General features: G+C 39.2%; 1 protein-coding gene and 1 pseudogene across 1 annotated transcript in view; both read right to left on the reverse strand.

Annotated features, from left to right (window-relative positions):
- Nucleotides 1-14,893, reverse strand: part of ARFGEF2 (ADP ribosylation factor guanine nucleotide exchange factor 2) — a 471,542-nt gene that overhangs the window by 324,297 nt on the left and 132,352 nt on the right. The window contains exon 5 of the mRNA XM_053716931.1: nucleotides 14,870-14,893. This exon is cut by the window's right edge and continues 156 nt beyond it. Within this exon, the coding sequence (XP_053572906.1) occupies nucleotides 14,870-14,893 (24 nt within the window). The remainder of the gene's footprint in view (nucleotides 1-14,869) is intronic.
- LOC128646190 (uncharacterized) lies at nucleotides 4,503-4,621 on the reverse strand (annotated as a pseudogene).

Raw genomic sequence — 14,893 nt, forward strand, 5'->3', positions numbered from 1 at the left:
ATCATGTGACCAGCTTTGCTGGGCTCTTTGCCATTTCCTGTTGGGGAAGAGAATATCCCACAAGTAAGGATGACGCCGTGGACCGGACACACCTATGTTGGAGAAATAGCCTCCGAAGAAAAATATCGAATTTGTAAAATTTGGCAAATGTATGCAGTGAAGACCAAGTCGCTTCCTTACAGATCTGTTCAACAGAAGCCTCATTCTTGAAAGCCCATGTGGAAGCCACAGCTCTAGTAGAGTGAGCTGTAATTCGTTCAGGAGGCTGCCTTCCAGCAGTCTCATAAGCCAACCGGATGATGCTTTTCAGCCAGAAAGACAGAGAGGTCGCAGTCGCCTTTTGACCTCTCCTCTTGCCAGAATAGACGACAAACAAAAAACCATCAAGTAAACATCCGATTTAATTTTCACCAGTGTCTTAATGCTTTGAAAAGATTGCACACAAATTTTCAGACCAATTAACCCCTTAATGCCCAAACTGGAGCTAATAACAGCAGGTAACCGGTTAAAAACAGTACAGTACAATGACACAGCCTCTACTGTGGCTTTTACCTTCCTTAGGGATTATTTAAGTAGGAAATAAGCCTCTCTGAAGTCCTTTCTGATGTCTCTGGACTCCCCACGTGAAGCTGCATGAACTGCCTAGTCAAAACAACTGCGCAATTGAGGCACGAAAATGAGGCCTCCTCCCTCTTCATTCCAGAGGTGTCCAAATAAGTGCCAGGCGCAAATTAAACCCCATAAGTGTTTTAAAGTCTGAAAAAAACACCTTATTCATACTGAAAACATGCTAAAAAGCAATCGATTAAGCCCACAATAGTGTCAACCAGCATAGAGCCCTTAATATAAGCCATCATTTTATACAGAGTCTAATAAAAATGGCTTACCTATCCCTGAGGGAATTTCTGACAGTCTTCGAGCATTACATGGTCTTGTTAGAAAAATGACTAATCATACCTGAAGCAGTTAAGCCTGCAAACTGTTCCCCCCAACTGATGTTCTCTGGTATTCAACAGTCCTGCGTGGGAACAGCAATGGATTTTAGTTACTGGTGCTAAAATCATATTCCTCTCAGCAGAAATCTTCATCACTTTCTGCTTCAGAGTAAATAGTACAAGCCGGCACTATTTTAAAATAACAAACTCTTGATAGAAGAGATAAAAAACTACAACTAACACCACATACTCTTTACCACCCCCGTGAAGATGCTACTAGTTAGAGCGGCAAAGAGAATGACTGGGGGGGCGGAGCCTGAGGGGAGCTATATGGACAGCTCTGCTGTGTGCTCTCTTTGCCACTTCCTGTAGGGATTGAGAATATCCCACAAGTAAGGATGAAGCCGTGGACCGGATACACCAATGTAGGAGAAATACAGTTGTGATTTAAAGGGTCAGTAAACATTAAATAAATGTTTACTGTAATAAAGTATTTAAGCATGCAGATGTATTTTTTAGACTGTATTAGTTGTCTAAACATGAAGTGAAAAGTTTTAGTCTATATAATGTAATGGGCTCTGCAATGTTGTAACTTAAACAGATACTAAACTAAATTTTTTATTTCATGATTCAGATAGCAGATGCAATTTTAAGCAACTTTCTAATTTACTATTATCAATTTTTCTTCATTCTCTTGCTATCTTTAATTGAAAAGCAGAAATATAAAGCTTTAGAGGGGGCCTATTTTTGGTTCAGCACCTGGGTAGTGCTTGCAGATTGGTGGCTAAATGTAGCCACCAATCAGCAAGCACTACCCAGGGTTCTCAACCAAAAATAGGCCGGCTCCTAAGCTTACATTCCCCTTTTTTTTTCAAATAAAGATACCAAGAGAACAAAGAAAAATTTATAATAGGATAAAATTAAAAAGTTGCTTAAAATTGCATGCTCTGTGAATCATGAAAGAAAAACATTTGGGTTTAGTGTCCCTGTAAATTTCCTTAAGTTTAAAAGCCTATTTTCTATATCCAAAGTCTTCTGCTAATGCTAGTAAAAACATTTCAAAGAGTTTGGTGCAGGGCTCAACAAAATTTTAAAATCTAGGAGCCAGACGTTTTTGTCCATCCTTGATCCTTGTGAAAACGCTTTAATTTAATATTTACTAGTACAAAATACCAGCTAGTGATGGGTCATGGGATGTGTACCCGGTCCAGATGTGCTGTTCCACTCCTAAACTTTGCTTACGCCCGGAGTGATTACATAAGTCTGTGAACCCTGACTTGTTCCCAGTTTGTTTATGAGCCTGCAATTGTGTGTGTGGCTGTATTAAGGACTCAGGCACTAGGAAGAGATCTTGACGTGGTGCCTGAGCTTGTCCCATTTGGCCAAATGCGGTAACTAACTCTTCCAGTTTTGCTTTTATTCTTAGCTCTGAGCTTGTGAGCGAATGCTGGACTTTTTCATGTGTGTAACAGTATATATATATATATATATATATATATATATATACATACATACACACACACACACACACACACATATACATACCTATATACATACACACAAAATATACATACATATACACAAAATATACATACATATATGTGTGTGAGTTGTTGTGACATTGCAGAGCAGGGCTACATATATGCTCACAAGCTCCTGGCCTCTTTACCCCAATCTGTCTTCCATGTCACTTACAGCTCTATCCATCATAGCACATGAAATTTAGTGACATTAAAGGGACATCATACACTAGATTTTTCTTGGCATACAGGTTTTGTAGATGATCCATTTATATAGCATATACAGCTGTTTTAAAAAAAAAAAGTATAGTTTTGCTTATTTTTAAAAAACATTGAGCTGATTTTCAGACTCCTAACCAAGCCCCAAAAGTTTTAGAAGAATACTGATGTACAGCTTCTGGAGCTTGCTCCTGTTTGTGCAAAGAGTCTTTTCATATGCAGAGGAAGGGGGAGTGGGGGGGGTCTGATATTTCCCACTTGCAGTAGCTGTTCTAGCTAATCTTTTTAACAGTGCTAAACTGGGAACTTCTAAGTAGGTTTTTAAACGGTTTTATATTGGATTTTTATATCAGTATCTGTGCATATTATTCTTTATTGTAGTGTCTATTACATGCAGTTAAATGAAAATTGGTGTAAACTGTCCCTTTAACTCCCTCATCCCCATCCCATTTTGGTTCTACATGCCTCACTCCTGGAGGCATCAAGCTATAGCGTGGTCTTGCAGCTGGCAGGGAGAGTTTTGTTATTTAACCCCTTTAAGGGAAAATGTCGGCCAATGTGCAGGGTATGTCAGTTGTTGAGGAGTTAAATGTATGCTCTATCTGAATCATAAAAAATAAATTTTTACTTTTACTATCCCTTTAAGACACTTTTACTTAAAAGGTAAATAAAACCCACCAACATTCCCTACGTCCCTACAAAACGGAAATTTATGCTTACCTGATAAATTTATTTCTTTTTTGACACAATGAGACCACAGATCATGTTAATTACTAATGGGATATTCACTTCCTGGTCAGCAGGAGGAGGCAAAGAGCACCACAGCAGAGCTGTTAAATAGCTCCTCCAACGTGCAGAGGTGTCTGAAGTTTACAATAACCCAAAACCTGTCTTACAAGAAAAGGGCAAGCCGTGGACTCATTGTGTCAAAAAAGAAATAAATTTATCAGGCAATATGGTTCCCAAGAAGGTTACCTTAGTCCATATAACTAAGTAACTCCTTACCAAATTTACCTTCCTGCTTGATATCACAGAAAGGATAACAACATTTCCATATGAAATCTTGCTTGAAAGATTGCGCCTGGACTAGGTTGCCTTCAGAAAGGGCGCCCCAGCGATGCCCTATAACCGAGCACCACCAACATCAAACCAAGACTCCTATTAGAAAATTCCGGGAGCTGTGGCAAAGTCAAAAGATCAAGCCACAATTGGGAATGCTTGCCTGAGAATGTGAAAATGCAAGCATGCGTTCGATAAATCCGCCTTCATAAAAATGACCCTCCTGGATCAAAATAAAATTGGAGTAGTTTCCACCTTGAAGGACGGCACACTTAGGAATTTGATTAGAATTCTGACATCTAAAATTTGATTAGATTTTAAAGATCTAAAATAGTACTGAAGGTTCCCTGTAACCACTACCAGATTAGAATAAAATCTCAAACTCCGTTCCTGAATCAGAACAGGAACTCACTCTTTACCAAGTCGGAGCGGTCTCCTACCCAGTGTAAGGCCACCTTGTCTCTTCTCTGGCTCCAAACATTCCTGAAGCCAAAACCTCCTTCCTACTCAGAGTAAGAAGTATAAGGATTCCCTTGAAATCGTGAAAGGAATTAAAAAGTAATCTTAACCAAAACGTGCGTCACTATGGTAAGCCTGAAATCTTAGCTTCCCACTAAATACTTGAAGGGAAGCATCTGTAAGAAAGAAAATGACCGACTGAAAGGCCTTTATTTTATCATGAATTTCTTCAAAGAAAATGTCTGTTCTAATGGGACCAGACAACGTATATAACCAGTATGCTGCTGTATAAGCGACAGTGGCAATAATAAGCCTACCGCACCTGGTGTTCCCAGGCGGTCTCCCATCCAGGTACCGACCAAGCCTGGACCTGCTTAACTATCGAGTTCAGACAGGATCTGGTGCATTCAAGGCAGCTTGGCGGTAGACAAGACATAGGTTGCCATTATTGAGCAACCCCTCTAAACTCTTACCCCTAGGATCCTTAAAGGAACAACTATCCTCTATGGGAATAGTAGGGCTCCCGGCTAGCGTGGAAATTGTCCCTTCCACCTTGTGTACTGGCTGACAGAAGTCCATGAAGAGTCCGCTATGGATAAAAAAACTCTTCTAAACATAGGAAATGGAAAAAAGAAAAAAGGGTACCTTCTCTCCCATTCCTTAGCATTCATCTTGGGACGACCTAATATTGACAACCCCCTGGTATCGTTGCCTCCTTGAGAAGCTAAAACCTCCTTAAGTAACAGACGGTGGTGTTCTAGCTTAAACCTGAAAGATACAACTCCAGTATCAGTAGGAGGAATTAAATTGCCAGAAACTGAGATTTCATCCTCAGATGCTACCGAAGTATCCTCTACATCACGTCTGGGAGGGGACCTAGAGATAGCAACAACCGTAACAGGAACCTCGCTCACTGAATGTTTACGTTTCCTCTTGCGCTCTCCCAGCAGCATGAGAAAAGCCGACAATGCACTAGAGACCGTCTAGTGAAAAAGGAAAGCGATGTGTTGCAAGGTAACTCCAGGAGGAGCCGTGGAGGAATCGCAGGGCACTGGTTGAATGGACGCTAAGTTTTTAGGACACTTTAGGAGAAAGCTGCAGAATGTATATTACATTGTCATAATGCCCCTTATCCTTTAACAGCATCTGAGACAATGTTGGCTCTGTAAAGGATGATACTCACTGACCTGTAAAATTCTCTCCATACATGAGGAATAGAAATGTCAGTATCATCACAGTATAAAGAATGTTTTATTCACATTTTGATAAAAAATAAATTGAATATCCCAACTAGAGTTACTGTGCCTTTAAATGTTAAGAGCAACATCCTAACTCCACTTAAGATCTGTTTTATTAACCACCAAAATGTTATCACATGTTGAAAGGCCTCCTGGACCGCAGTATTCACAGCTAGATCAACAAATATACTTGGTGTTACCGTGTCTTTAAAAAATAAAATAAACTGCTTTATTTTTGTGCAATGTGAAACGTAGTTACAAATTAAGATTCCAACATCCCCAAACCTCAGCTAAATCCTGCTGAGGTGTTATTTGTCAACGGATGAGAAACCAACTCATTAGAGAACTAACATAATACCCATCCGGTATATCTGTGAGGCAATTTGCAATTTTATACAGAAATACGCGTATTTACATCCAGATCTGTCTGAACTGCACTAATAGCCTTTACTTTGAATTATTTCAGTCTGTGAGGCAATTTAATACAGAAGTACGCGTATTTACCTCCTAAATAAAGCTTTGAAAAAGAATGTGAAGCCTCTCTGCTGCGTGGCATAACGCAGCAGAGGAGACCCACCATCGCTCCGTGCCGGGTAAGAGCTATGAACACAGCGTGCCAGAATGCTGCGTAGATTAGCTCCGCCCATCATGGGCGTATGCAATTAAATTTCCTGGGCGGCTAACACCTCAGATAGAAAGTGCCATATGTCAATAACTTCTATAATGGTGGTCTTAAAGATCCCTTGTATTATTCACAACTCTCCACCTCAGCTCGCCCAGCCAGACTACCTTCCCACTGTGCGCAGGGAAGTCTGTGCAAACCCCATATCATGACGGTCCCTGCTAAGAACTCCCGGTCGGCTAGGACTACCTCCCCACTGTGCGCAGGGAAGTCTGTGTAAACCCCATCATCATGGCAGTCCTAACTAAGAACTCCCGGTCGGCTAGAATATAAAAATAAGGTCGCCGGGAGTAGTATTGCACCAAACTGGTTAAGGCATAGACAAATGTAACCTCCCGGTCGGCTGATTGGACTACACAAAAGCCGTAGGGAATTACCAACAGCCCCTAAGTATAAATATGGGAATTTTTTTTAGAACCCCATCATCAAACTATAAGAGCCACTTCTCCACGTCCCCAGTGCCTGCATAAACTGCCCAATGACCTATCCCTCCTAGGGATAATGTCCTCTTGTGTCCAAGTATGAAGTAAAGTGCCAATCTTTCTGCGTACAACCCCAGAAATGAAAATAGCACTTCCCTTAAAATTCTGCCTGGCAGCAAGGCAGCCCACCCGGCTTGCGAGGTCCTCCCCCTCACATTGGCCTGTGGAAATAAAAAGTACTGAGTATTTGTCTCCCTCAGACTTTCACAAACAGGGCAACATAAACATGGGAGGCGCAGTGAGAATTATGTCCCACAAGTTCCCATTGCTCTAAAGCCACCAAAGCCCTACTGAAGAGACTGATATGGACTACAGCTACACCCTAGAACAAAGCAGCACAATCTTGTACTACTTTAAAAATAATAACCTCTTGATTGAAGAATCTAAAACTAACACCTCACTTTACCTCTTCCTATCACTAAAGTAGGCAAAGAGAATGACTGGGGTGGGAGGGAAGGGAGGAGCTATTTAACAGCTCTGCTGTGGTGCTCTTTGCCTCCTCCTGCTGACCAGGAGGTGAATATCCCATTAGTAAATAAGTTGATCCGTTGACTCATTGTGTCTTAAGAAAGAAAGAAAATCTTTGATTTTATTTGGAACAAGCGCCATGCACGGATAAATAGGAAGAACATGTCTCAAACAGTAGATAATAGGGGGCTTGGGGTTCCCAATCTAGTTTCATATAGGAAAGCTGCACATTTACAGATAATAGTTGACTGGTATACTAATTATGATTTCAAGATCTGGGTACGACTAGAACATGAAATAGCTGTCTCTACACATCTAGGAGCACAGTGTTGGACAACTCCAAACACAGGTTCCCCACAGATTTACATCACCCATACGGTCCAAGAGACATTATCGACGTGGGATAGTATCCTCCTAGATTACCCTAATATTTCTTCTAAATACTCATATCTCACATCTTTCATTTCTAATAAAGACTTTACCCCAGGTCTTCCAGTTAGGATTAAATCCAATACATTGCAATTCAGAGTGCTGATGATGTGTCATTTGGGGGCTGAAAATAAGTTGCACGATAGAGGGGATTCGGCTGTTTCAAAAACTGGTATTTCTACAGTGCTATAACTATTTGTCAGGACACCCACACAAAAGGAATATGTTGAGACCCCTGACAGCTTTTGAGTCCCTATGTCACAAAACCACTCCCACCAGACACGCACTATGCCTTATCTACACACTACTGAAGCAGACCACACCAGGTCATATACCCCACTTCGTCAACAAATGGGGGGGGGGGGAGAGTTAGAAGTGCAGATTTCCCACATTGATGCCTCTAAAATATACACAGCTATCAGAAAATCAGCCACCTCCAGTAAATACATTGAACTGAATATGAAAATACTGCACAGATGGTACCTCACTCCATCACGTTGCAAGAAAATCTTTAAAAACACTTCCGACGTATGTTGGACATGACAAACCCACATAGGCCACATGGCACATATATGGTGGCAGTGCCCCAAAATAACCCCAGTATGAGATGACATTTCAAAGGAATATTGTAGAAACCAGATTAAAAACAGAATTTATGCTTACCTGATAAATTACTTTCTCTTGCGGTGTATCCAGTCCACGGATTCATCCTTACTTGTGGGATATTCTCATTCCCTACAGGAAGTGGCAAAGAGAGCACACAGCAGAGCTGTCCATATAGCTCCCCCTCTGGCTCCGCCCCCCAGTCATTCGACCGACGGTTAGGAGAAAAAGGAGAAACCATAGGGTGCAGTGGTGACTGTAGTTTAAACAAGAAATTTTAACCTGACTTAATTGCCAGGGCGGGCCGTGGACTGGATACACAGCAAGAGAAAGAAATTTATCAGGTAAGCATAAATTCTGTTTTCTCTTGCAAGGTGTATCCAGTCCACGGATTCATCCTTACTTGTGGGATACCAATAACAAAGCTTTAGGACACGGATGAAGGGAGGGAACAAGACAGGTAACCTAAACGGAAGGCACCACTGCTTGCAAAACCTCTCTCCCAAAAATAGCCTCCGAAGAAGCAAAAGTATGAAATTTGGCAAAAGTATGCAGTGAAGACCAAGTCGCTGCCTTACAAATCTGTTCAACAGAAGCCTCATTCTTGAAGGCCCAAGTGGAAGCCACAGCTCTAGTGGAATGAGCTGTAATTCGTTCAGGAGGCTGCTGCCCAGCAGTCTCATAAGCCAATCGGATGATGCTTTTCAACCAGAAGGAAAGAGGTAGCCGTCGCTTTTTGACCTCTCCTCTTACCAGAATAGACAACAAACAAAGATGATGTTTGTCTGAAATCCTTAGTTGCTTGTAAATAGAATTTCAAAGCACGAACCACATCAAGATTGTGTAAAAGCCGTTCCTTCTTAGAAGCTGGATTAGGACACAAAGACGGAACAATGATTTCCTTGTTTATGTTCTTATTAGAAACAACTTTAGGAAGAAAACCAGGTTTGGTACGCAAAACTACCTTATCTGCATGGAACAGATGATGATATTCCCATGTATCTTCAATGTCCTAAACAGGACATTTTAGGACATTGAAGATACATGGGAATATCATTATTTGGAGTAAAGACACATTAGGAACCATCTACTACTTAAACATTTTAGCAAGGATATCCACATTTGCACATACTGGATTATAATTTTGTTACCTAAAAGGACATTGGACTATTAAACCAAGAGACTTTTCTTACGTTTTTTCCCATTTTTTATCTGACATCATCACTATTTTTTCACATTATTTTTCTCACTAATATGTTATAAATGAAAAATTGACACTAAGATTTTTTGGAAGGTGTACACCTATATTATTTCACATTTTTGGTCTTTTATTATTTTTTAAGCAATTGCCTTTTTTCACATCACAAGGTATTTTTACTATTTATCACAAATTTTTCATTTGTATTTTTCTTTTTTCACATCTTAGGTATCGATACCTTAATGTTCTAAATTGTTTAGCATTGTTCTTGCTTCCAAATTGTCCAATATTATTTGTGTATTATTTTTGGATCGAGTACATCTATACACATATTTACCATTAACAAGACTGGTAAACCACTTAACTTAGACTTTCACACCGTATACTGTATGTTTTATGAAGATAGGTATACAACTTATCCCTTGAAGATTTAGAAGACTCGAATCACATGGTCAGGGTCCCACTGTATTATAGGATCTTGTACATGTATTAATCCCGAATTTTATTTTGTTTTTATAATTTTTATAATCTATGTGTAGATTTTAAAATTTATGTGTAATAAATATGTATACATTTTAATCTGGTTTCTACAATATTTTTTCAATACCCTTCTGACTCTACATAGCCAAGACTCCTTTTTAGGTGTTCTAAGCGCTCCTCTCAGCCTTGATATTTTTGTAACCTCTTAAGATCTGGTCGGGAGATCTTGCATACAGGAGCTGATGTAGTAGCACCCTTTGGCGCTGGAGATATACATTTGTTCTTTGACATTTCAAAGGAAACCTTTAAATTAATTGATAGGGCTCTGCCACTGGACCCGTGCCTCTGGTTATTTCATATAACTCCCAGGAGATTCTCCTTAGTACAGAATAAACTCTTTAATATAGCAAGTAACAGCTTAAAAATACTTATAGCTAGGAACTGGAAAAGCACCATCATACCGACTACAGCGCAATGGGTACAAGAATGCAACCATACCATATTACTAGAAGAATACCAATACATTAAAATATGGAAAACAGATACATACATACAACTTAAGATACAATGGGAGGAATATTTGAGGGATAAATTAAATCCATGTACCTCATAACGTCACTGTCCAACAGGGTAAGAAGAGATAGGGATTTCTGAATCTGCTAGTGAAGAATACGCGAAAGCTCTGGACAACACATTGATATATCACAGTAGATAACCTAAACACTTAGATTCAGGGGATTACTGGGAGATGATCAAATTATATGGTTGTATGATAAAAACCTTATGTCGGGTCACACATTGTGTTTTGTTCAATATGTTAATTATTTGTTATTCATATTTTCTTTCAATGTATATTTCCCATACTGTACGGGTACAGGCTATGAATACACAATCTAATGTAGACTTGTAATAATGCCAACTGTATTTGTGCAGTGTATACATTTTGCAAAAATAAAAATTGTTTTTGAAAAAAAGAAGAAAAAAAAAAGGTCTATAAAACCCAAAAATGTTCTTTTGTGATTTAGAAAGATAATATAATTTTTTTTAAAAAGTTTCCAATTATATTATCAAAATTTGCTTCATTCACATGTTATCCACATGTTACCAAGATATGTGTCTGTAGCACTACATGATAGGAAATAGTGCTGCCATCTAGTACTCTTGTAAATTGATAAAATTCTTGCAAAAAACTGATGTCATCCAGTGCTCCAAACACATGCAAGCAACCTGGGCTTACGCCTCTGATTTTCAACAAAAGATACAAAAGGAAAACAAAGAAAAAAATGATAATAGAATTAAATTAGAAAGTTGTTTAAAATTGCATGCTCTAGCTGAATCACGATATGAATTTTGGGTTTCATGTCCCTTTAAAGATTTCTATGCAAAAATATTTTAAACATATTTAGTTGCTGTTTTTTAATTTGAATTCAAAATTTCCGTCTAAAACACACTCCAGGTATAAACTGTATTTGCATAAATTTAATTTGATAACTAATCTAAAAAAACAACTATTTGCTATTGATATGTTTGCTGTATTCCACATTTTAATTTTACAGAACAGTGAGAATAGGAATGTATTATTATATTTCTATTACATGTAGAATAGTATGCTGAGCTCACATCATACTAATTCATGCACTTTTTATGCATTAAAAAGGCAGCTTTAGTCTTTATTGAGATATTGACCTCTCATGCACACTCACTCCCAGTCTATGCATCCATTGACTTATAAGTATGCACTTCCTTGCCTGTCAATCAAGATCCTACATGAAACATACAAATCAGCAAGACCATGTGCTCCAAGATCAGTACAAGGGATGTTAAAAAGATGTTAATTGTAAAAGTATTTGGACACCTGTCTATATTATATACCTTTGAGGATTGTGTCTGGTTCAACCCTTCACTAGGCAGACTGGTACTTCCTGATCTGTTCTTTTGTAGTGATATACATGTCAGTACACTATTATATGTGTTTGTCATTTAAAGTCTATTTAAAGGGATGATAACTGTGGCTTTAGCCATAAGCTACATGTATTAGTCTAAGTTTGTTCATATGCTTGGTTTCTATGTAGTCTGATAGTAAAAAACTCCCTATTATTTTTTTCTTTAAAGTTTCTAGTATCAAATAGCATTTTCTATCTTTTTGTGAATTAGAGCTTCTTTATTGATAATCTGCATATGAGGTTCAAGTGTGATATATTTCTTAACATATGCCTAATGCTATTTGATTAATGTTTATACTTAGAGGTCCAAGGGTTACATCCTCAATAGTTCATTAGGCCTAAATCTCTATTATAGTCATGTTGGCATGTTCCATTGTATATTGGACTATTTGATACACTGCATGTCATATATATGCCTTATAGTAACTCATTTACATGATATATAATGACACTCAAAAGTGGCTTCTCTGACCCTGATGGTGGAAAAAAGAGGTTTATTAACACTTTTTTCAGCATCCAGTTCTAAGCATAGTATATAATACTGTGGAATGACTTGAGTGTTAAGTTGCAAACACTTGTGTCTACATTACTAGCTGTGATATTGGTATACAACTATTTAATCTATGTATTTTTTTAAAACATAATTTGGAAAAACAGAATTTATGCTTACCTGATAAATTGCTTTCTCTTGCGGTGTATCCAGTCCACGGATTCATCCTTTACTTGTGGGATATTCTCATTCCCTACAGGAAGTAGCAAAGAGAGCACACAGCAAAGCTGTCCATATAGCTCCCCCTCTAGCTCCACCCCCCAGTCATTCGACCAAAGGTTAGGAAGAAAAAGGAGAAACCATAGCGTACAGTGGTGACTGTAGTTTAAACAAAAAATTTTTTACCTGACTTAAATGCCAGGGCGGGCCGTGGACTGGATACACCGCAAGAGAAAGCAATTTATCAGGTAAGCATAAATTCTGTTTTCTCATGCAAGGTGTATCCAGTCCACGGATTCATCCTTTACTTGTGGGATACCAATACCAAAGCTTTAGGACACGGATGAAGGGAGGGAACAAGACAGGTACCTTAAACGGAAGGCACCACTGCTTGCAAAACCTTTCTCCCAAAAATAGCCTCCGAAGAAGCTCATCCAGAGTAGCTAATACCTCCCTAAGTAATACACGGAGGTGTTCTAGTTTAAATTTAAAAGCCAATGTATCTGAATCTGTCTGGGGAGGAACCCTTCCTGAATCAGAGACTTCTCCCTCAGACATCAGGTTAGACGCAATAGAGGTACTAGGCGTCGCTTGCGCGGGCGTAACTGGTTGTGACACTTGGGGAGAGGCAGACGGGCTACCCTCGTTTGCATAAATAAAAAGAGAGAAGCGCTCAACCTGGGAACGAACAAATGCATAATAGCTTGCTCTATGGCTAGTTGCCACCCAAGAAGCAGCCTCTTTTTGCTCAGCATGTGCCTTTCACAGAGAAGAACTTTCCTGAAGCATATCAGTCTGATCCTGACTTCACAGTACGGGCTACCCTCGTTACCTTCAGTCTGAGAATCATCTTAGGCCACATTCTTAAGTGCAACAATATGATCTTTAAAGTGTATAGACATATCAGTACAAGTGGGACACATTCTGAGAGGGGGTTCCACCATGGCTTCTAAACACATTGAACAAGGATTTTCCTTAGTGTCAGACATGTTTAACAGACTAGTAGAGTACACAAACAGGCTTGGAATCACTTTAATCAAATAAAAAACACAATTTGAAAAAAACGTTACTGTGCCTTTAAGAGATAAAAAGAGCACACAATTTTACAAAACGGTGAAAAATGCAGCAATCTTTCTGAAATGTTCACAGTATGTAGCTAAAGCCTTAATAAGATTGCACCCCAAGTTTCAAAACGATTAACCCCTTAATGCCCAAACCGGAGCAGCCTAAAGCCAACACCTGGTTAAATCACTACAGCACCTTGCCACAGCCTTGCTGTGGCCCTACCTTCCTTTAGGGTTCAGATTTGGGGGAATATAGCTTCTTTTTGGACCTCAAACATCAGCAGGACCCTCCATGTGAAACAGCATGAACTTCTCTGCAATTTTAACTGTGCATCTGAGGCAATTAGGCCCCTCCCACTCTACTCCGGGGCTGTGAGGCCTAGTAAATCACTCCTAAGTGACTAAAAAACAGCCAAGTGGTAATAACCCCAGAAAAAAACCCAAAAGGGCTTTCAAAGTGTCTTGCAAAACGATATTTCCTTAGCCAAACAATCGATTGCCCTGAATAAGTGTCAACCAGTATATTAGCCCTATTATGTAAGCATTCAATTCCTTACTAAGTCTGTGAACATAGCTTACCCTCCCCTCATGGGGATCTTGTCAGTCTTCTAGCATTATCTCAGTCTTGTCTAGAAATAAATGACTGAACATACCTTATTGCAGATCACCCTGCAAACTGTTCCCCCCAACTGAAGTTTTCTGGTACTCCTCAGTCCAGTGTGGAAACAGCAGTGGATTTTAGTTACAAAAATGCTAAAATCATTTTCCTCTCAGCAGAAATCTTCATCACTTTTCTGCTAGAGAGTAAATAGTACAAACCGGTACCATTTAAAATAATCTTTTGATTGAAGATAATAAAACTACAATTCTAACACCACATTCACTTTACACTCCCGAGAGAGACCCTAGTGCTTAGAGCCAGCAAAGAGAATGACTGGGGGGTGGAGCTAGAGGGGGAGTTATATGGACAGCTTTGCTGTGTGCTCTCTTTGCTACTTCCTGTAGGGAATGAGAATATCCCACAAGTAAAGGATGAATCCGTGGACTGGATACACCTTGCAAGAGAAATATAGTTTTATTATATGCCTGTACTGCTCTTTGATTTCATAAAAAAAATTACAATCTAACTGTGTTTTTATTTTATTTTTAAGACTGGGGTTGTAGACCTACATACCCATATAACACCGTAACGACGGCGACGTACAGGGTACGTCAGCGGTCGTTAACAGGCCCACTTAACAGGTCTGGTTTATAGTGCAGGTTTTTGCTGTCGTCAAAGCTGCACTAATAAACTCCTTTACGACCAATCTAAACTACTGCTAAACAAGTAAAGCCCAAGATCAGATCATAAATTGAAATTACATAATCCAGAAACACTTACAGCCTGGTTCTCCATCTTGATAAA

Source organism: Bombina bombina, chromosome 1, assembly GCF_027579735.1.
Source record: "Bombina bombina isolate aBomBom1 chromosome 1, aBomBom1.pri, whole genome shotgun sequence".
Lineage (NCBI taxonomy): Eukaryota > Metazoa > Chordata > Amphibia > Anura > Bombinatoridae > Bombina > Bombina bombina.